At 35.6% G+C, this 6,075-nt stretch overlaps 1 protein-coding gene across 1 annotated transcript; it reads right to left on the bottom strand.

Annotated features, from left to right (window-relative positions):
• Nucleotides 1–1,126: 1,126 nt before the first annotated feature.
• On the bottom strand, nucleotides 1,127–5,663 carry zgpat (zinc finger, CCCH-type with G patch domain). Its single transcript, XM_019080982.2, has 7 exons — nucleotides 5,502–5,663; nucleotides 4,632–5,221; nucleotides 3,743–3,876; nucleotides 3,338–3,505; nucleotides 3,116–3,238; nucleotides 2,507–2,906; nucleotides 1,127–1,770 (listed from the first exon to the last, which is right to left on the bottom strand). The coding sequence occupies exons 2-7, from the start codon at nucleotides 5,174–5,176 to the stop codon at nucleotides 1,632–1,634; spliced, it is 1,509 nt and encodes a 502-aa protein (XP_018936527.1). The 5' UTR covers nucleotides 5,177–5,221; nucleotides 5,502–5,663; the 3' UTR covers nucleotides 1,127–1,631.
• Nucleotides 5,664–6,075: the final 412 nt, after the last annotated feature.

Below are 6,075 nucleotides of genomic sequence, written 5' to 3'. Positions count from 1 at the left end.
CAAAACCAAAACTACTAAAACTTAACAAATTATATAAACGGCAAAAAAAAAAAAAAAAAAAAAAAAAAATATATATATATATATATATATATATACATACACAGTACAGGTCAAAAGTTTGGAAACATTACTATTTTTAATATTTTTGAAAGAAGTCTCTTCTGCTCATCAAGCCTGCATTTATTTGATCAAAAATACAGAAAAAACAGTAATATTGTGAAATATTATTACAACTTAAAATAATAGTTTTCTATTTAAATATACTTTAAAAAAAATAATTTATTCCTGTGATGCAAAGCTGTATTTTCAGCATCATTACTCCAGCCTTCAGTGTCACATGTAACATCCAGTCTATCACATGATCATTTAGAAATCATTCTAATATTCTGATTTATTATGAGTGTTGGAAACAGTTCTGCTGTCTAATATATTTGATGAATAAAAGGTTAAAAAGAACTGCTTTTATTCAAAATAATAAAAAAAATCTAATAATATATATTCTAATAATATATTTTCTTTACTATTACTTTTTATCAATTTAACACATCCTTGCTGAATAAAAGTATTGATTTTATTTTAAAAAAAAAAGAAAGAAAAAAAAATTACTGATCCCAAATTACTGACCAGTAGTGTATATTGTTATTACAAAATATTTATATTTTTAAAACATGGCTTCTTTTTTTTTTTTTTTTTACTTTTTATTCATCAAAGTATCCTAAAAAAGTATCACATGTTCTGAAAAAATATTAAGCAGCAGAACTGTTTCCAACTTTGATAATGAATCATCATATTAGAATGATATTCTAAAGGATCATGTGATAATGATCCTAAAAATTCAGCTTTGCATCACAGAAATAAATGATTATTTAAAGTATAATAAATTTAAATACAATTATTTTAAATTGTAATAATATAGTACTATCACAGTATTACATTTTTTTCTGTATTTTTGATCAAATAAATGCAGGCTTGATGAGCAGAAGAAACTTCTTTCAAAAACAGTAAAAATAATTTTAATTCCAAACTTTTGACCTGTACTGCATATATATATATATATATATATATATATATATATATATATATATATATATAAATAAAATCTATAATAGTATCTCAGTGATAGTAAAATAACACTGGCTGGTCTTAAGTTGGTCTCCTAGCCTGGCTGAGTCGCTAAAACCAACCAGCAGAAAAACAAATAATTTTTGTTTAATGTTTGAGCAGTTTCAGAACAGATTTCTCTGGTGTCTGATTCATTAAGCAGCATTATTGACCAACAGATTAATAGTTTAAGAATGATGGACTGTCCTTTTATTCTGCTCTAACTTTCAGTTTTACACCTAGCTGTTTTCCAGAAAATTGACTTCTCAGGAAATGTATACTATACACTAACCACACTGTTTTATAAATGTATGGCAGGTCATGTCTCACACTGTCCTGGTGTATCTAAAACGACTGAATCCTTAGAAGAAAGTTTGAATATCAGATACAGATCTTAAACAAATAAAAATGCATTCAACACATTCATTATCATACAGACATGTTGATAAAGTTTTGATATAATCAACAGATGTATTAAAGTTTATACACACTAAACAAAAAAATATCAGCAAAAAAAGACAGTAGATTTATTAGAATTCAGTCATTTTCTTGTGTGTGTCTGCTTTCGTCTGCTCTCTCTGGATGGACTGCTCCTGAGCCCTCAGCTGCTCCAGTAACTCGCGGGAAGCAGTGAGCTTCTCCTCGATTCTACTGACCACTGCCGCATCCCTGAGGACAGAGAGAAGGCAAACACAAAGAAACATGTAATGGTGAGTACTGAAGAATTAAATATATAAAATGCGTTTTTAGTAGCCACATTAACAGCAGTTTTCAAAACAGTGCTGCTGCAACAAAACAATTCATTGCAATTTTTGTACCACTGTATTGCACAAGCAGAGGATTTATATCAGAGCAATGGTAATAATGAAAGGTGCTCTCCAACTGTACTTTTTTTTTTTGCACAAGTAGCTTTATTAACTGAAGTAAATGGAGCTAATATTTTGCATGCATGCATGTATGAATATCTTCAAAAGTCTGATTCATCCATTCAGTCCGTTTGGACAGACCTTCAAAAAAGCTGCTGATTCATACAATTAGTTGGTTTGAATAACTCATTTAAATTTAAAAATGAGTAGTCAAAAAGTTTAATTCATCAAATCAATTTGTTCATACAACTCATTTAAATGTGTTCAGTTAATAAAATGAGCTGTTAAAAGGTCTGATTCATTCAATCAGACTAAATCATTCAATGTGATCATTCAAACAAATTATTTGTTCAATTGAGGAAAATAATTTGTATGTCCAGATGTCCCCAAACAGCAACAGATTTTCAAAAGAGCAGATCTACTGAACTCCTTTAGTAGCTTCTGCAACACTAATAAGGGTAATATCAAGAATGAGAAGGCGATGAAAGGAGCAAAGAAAAGAAAACTGGCCGCGTGCAAAGAAAGTGAGGACAGAACACCTTCCATTTCGTCTGCTGAGAGACTTCGTGAGCTGCTGGATCTCTCTCTCCACTTGAGCTACTTTCTCCGTAGCCTGGAACAGACGAACATTCAGGGAACGTTTGGTGCTCTTTCTGCCCCGGTAGGCTTCTACACCTGTGACTGACGAGCTTGATGAATGAGATGCAGGCTGAGCGGTTCCACCAAGCTTAGAGTTCAGGAAATCAAAGACATTGTGGCGTGTTGATGTGGAGGCTTTCTTCTTTTTAGCCTTCGGTTTACGAGAGGCCGGGTTGCCTTTAGCAATAGCAGCTGCAGTCTTTCTCTGAGTGAGCTCAGCACACATGTCCAATGAGCTGCCTTTCGGAAGAACCATGGCCTGAACAGGCTCTACTCGACCAGAGAGGGTTTTCCCCAAACCTATGCATACACAGAAACAATTGTTACAAAGATATAAATTAGAGGTTGAACGATATGGATATTTTGAGGGCCAATAGCTAATATAAAGCCAATATATAATCACACTATTTAAAGATAGTAAAAAACAACACATGCACAATAATTTCTTAAATTTAATTTATACATTTGTTCTGATGGTTTTTAGACTGATGTCTGATATAGTCACCTACCTTTACCAAGCTCATAACCCATTTTGAGCAAGAGCTTGGAGCCAATGCCACGTGTGTGAGCCTCCCAACCACAAAACTCTGCACTGTTTACCTGGGCCATGTCTTCATCTCTTGATGCGAATACTGTAATTAGATACAAAGTTAGCTTGATTTCAACAATGTGTTGAAGGTGCATTCCAGTACACATTATTCCAGAGCATGGTTGTTATTATGCTTTTACACCTTTAGCATAAGCGGCATCACACTGGTCAGAATCATCCTCAGAGTCGGATGAGGAAGAGGAGGAACTGTCATCCTGACGAAGAGGAGGAATGATCCCATCAGCCTCCAGCACAGCCTCCTTCAGCAGCAGCGAGTCAAATTTCACTGTGTACAACCCACCTTCAATCTCTGGAGAAAAAGAAGCAGAACGTCTCATGCACACCTGTAATGTACTGCTCTGTACATACTGTTGTGTTTTTGAAACTGCCGTTATTTTCCATTAAAGCTACCCTTGGGGATCAATAAGGAATCTCTCTCTCTCTCTGTTCTTGTGAATTGTGGGAAAGGTAACAAACAAATAATATCATGTAGCAATCTCTGTTCTTCCTTTCTGTTAATGGCAGTGAAAGAACTCTGAAAGTCTACCTGATATTCTGGCTGGGTACCAGATGCCATCTTCATGCTTGGCCAAACACGCAGAGCCCGACTCCATGTTACTGATGTCAGCCTCCAGGAAGTCCCTGAGCTCCGATACACACACCACCTCGCCATGAGAGTACCTGAAAACACACACATTAGTCTACAAAACAGCTGCAAACAACATACAGAAAACTACATAAAACAAAAAGTAAGTAATTATTAAATATTTATTAAAAAAAAAAAAAAACTATTTTTAACTTGGAAAAAAAAAAAAACTAAATATATATATTAAATTATATATTAATTATTAAATGTATTTATAATTTAAGTTGAAAACATGATTGAAAAGTTTTATTAAAATAATAATCACATTTAATAATTACCTAAATAAAAAAGTATTTTTCACAAAACCTTTAAATTATACTGAAATAATTATACTGAGAATTATATTTTTCAATGAAAAAGGTATATTGTTTATAATTATTAAATGTAATTATATATAATAAATGATTTAAAAAATGCAAAGATATGAGACTTATAAAAAATACTTTTTACAGTGACAATACCATTAAAAGGTTTTCTTTTAAAATAATAAATATTTTAAGTATTTTATGCAAGTATATTTGTAAAATATTTATTTTAAAAAAATTTACCTCGAAAATTTTTATGAAAATAATGATTAAGATGTGTGCACTCACAGCACAGGTATTAAAGGTGTAAGGAAAATAAATATATTTTTACTCAACCTAATTAAATGTAAACATTTGATGAAAATGGTACAGAAGTTTTTTTTTTTTCTCTTTGTGAACATTATATATCTGGCAGGCAAAAACTCCACACTTTGTATACCAAGCTCAGATTAAAATGAAATGACTGAAGAAATAAGATACAGCACCTGCAGTTGTCCATGAAGCGGCACTTGTCCTCCAGGTAGAAGCCGCAGGGTTTCATGGATTTGTTTGTGGGATGAAGGTAAAGCACCCGGACTCGAGCCTCTTCTCCTTCTGGCTCCTCAGGGCAGACCACCATGGCATTATGGTACTCCAGGGTTCCCCACGAGGTACGGTAAGGAGCACATACCTTAGTTCCACTTAAATCCACCTCTTCCTCCTCATCAGGTTCAGAGGTTTGTTTCACCTCAGAAGAGTCCTCTGACAGTTCAGAATAGAAAGTCGCAAACTCATCGTCTAAAGCCGTTTCTTGAGGAACCAATGTGGCACTATGGTTTGTCGAGGGCCCCTCCAAAGAAGCCAGCAATTGGCTTTTTTTGACAGACACCAGGCTGGACTCTGTGAGCTCGATGAGCTGCTGCAGGTCCTCCTTTAGCTTGAGCAGGTCAGCCTGCTCCTCTGAGCCCAAGCCAGCAGATAAGGCCACCTCCACCTGCTGAAGCTGAGCGCTGTAGGTCTTGATGGCTTCTTCCAGACTGCTTTCATCCATAGTGAGGATCAGACACTTACATGACAGGAGCTCACGGAGATGAAACTGCGAGAATAAAGCAGGCAAAGAACGGTCTCGTTACTTTATGAAAAACAGTACACGCTTCACATATTTCAGAAAACATTATTAAATGTTCTGGCGTGACATATATATATATATATGAGATGAGGTGGAGACTATGCAATGATGCCGGTTAGCTTTTAAGCTAACGTTACAGAGAGCCCAAAAGTTAGCACTCTCTAGCCTGTTTACTGCTTTATTTTAGGTCAGATACGTGATTTTACTTTTGTAGACGGCTAATTTAACATAAAAACCACGGACTTACATTTTAAATCTGCTGCTGGTCGTCTTCGTAGCATCGTTTTGTTCCTGTACGGACAGAGACGGTGAGAGTTTCTTCGGCTGCAGCTCATTGGGAGGCGCTCAACTTTGACATCATTGTCGTCATCGGTCACAGGGTTGCCAGGTGTTCAAAACAAAACCCGCCTAATTGCTACTCAAAACTAGCCCAAAACAAACGATCCCTATCACGATTCGAGAGGATGTAAATCGTATTTGGGTGGGGTAAACTACACGTTTTTGGTGGGGTTCCCCTGGTAAAATTCTAAATATCACGTTATTGGGGTCGCTTAAACCCGCGGCAAGTGTTAAAGGGAAAACCGCAGACTTGGCAACAATGATCAGTCAGCACTTGCTCAGTTAAGAAAGTGACAAAAAAGTGACGTGACATTCAGCCAAGTATGGTGACCCATACTCAGAATTTGTGCTCTGCATTTAACCCATCCGAAGTGCACACACACAGAGCAGTGAACACACACACACACTGTGAACACACACCCGGAGCAGTGGGCAGCCATTTATGCTGCGGCGCCCGGGGAGCAGTTGGGGTTCAGTGCCTT

This window comes from Cyprinus carpio, chromosome A11, assembly GCF_018340385.1.
Source record: "Cyprinus carpio isolate SPL01 chromosome A11, ASM1834038v1, whole genome shotgun sequence".
Taxonomy (NCBI): Eukaryota; Metazoa; Chordata; class Actinopteri; order Cypriniformes; family Cyprinidae; genus Cyprinus; species Cyprinus carpio.
Note: the sequence above shows the minus strand (reverse complement) of the source record. Positions and strands in the feature narration are given on the sequence as shown.

Coding starts and splice junctions, on each gene's coding strand:
- zgpat (XM_019080982.2), bottom strand. CDS start 5,176: ATGGATGAAAGCAGTCTGGAAGAAGCCATCAAGACCTACAGCGCTCAG. Junction 2,907..3,115: donor GGGTTATGAGCTTGGTAAAG/GTAGGTGACTAT, acceptor GTGTATGCATAG/GTTTGGGGAAAACCCTCTCT. Junction 1,771..2,506: donor CTCAGCAGACGAAATGGAAG/GTGTTCTGTCCT, acceptor CTCTGTCCTCAG/GGATGCGGCAGTGGTCAGTA.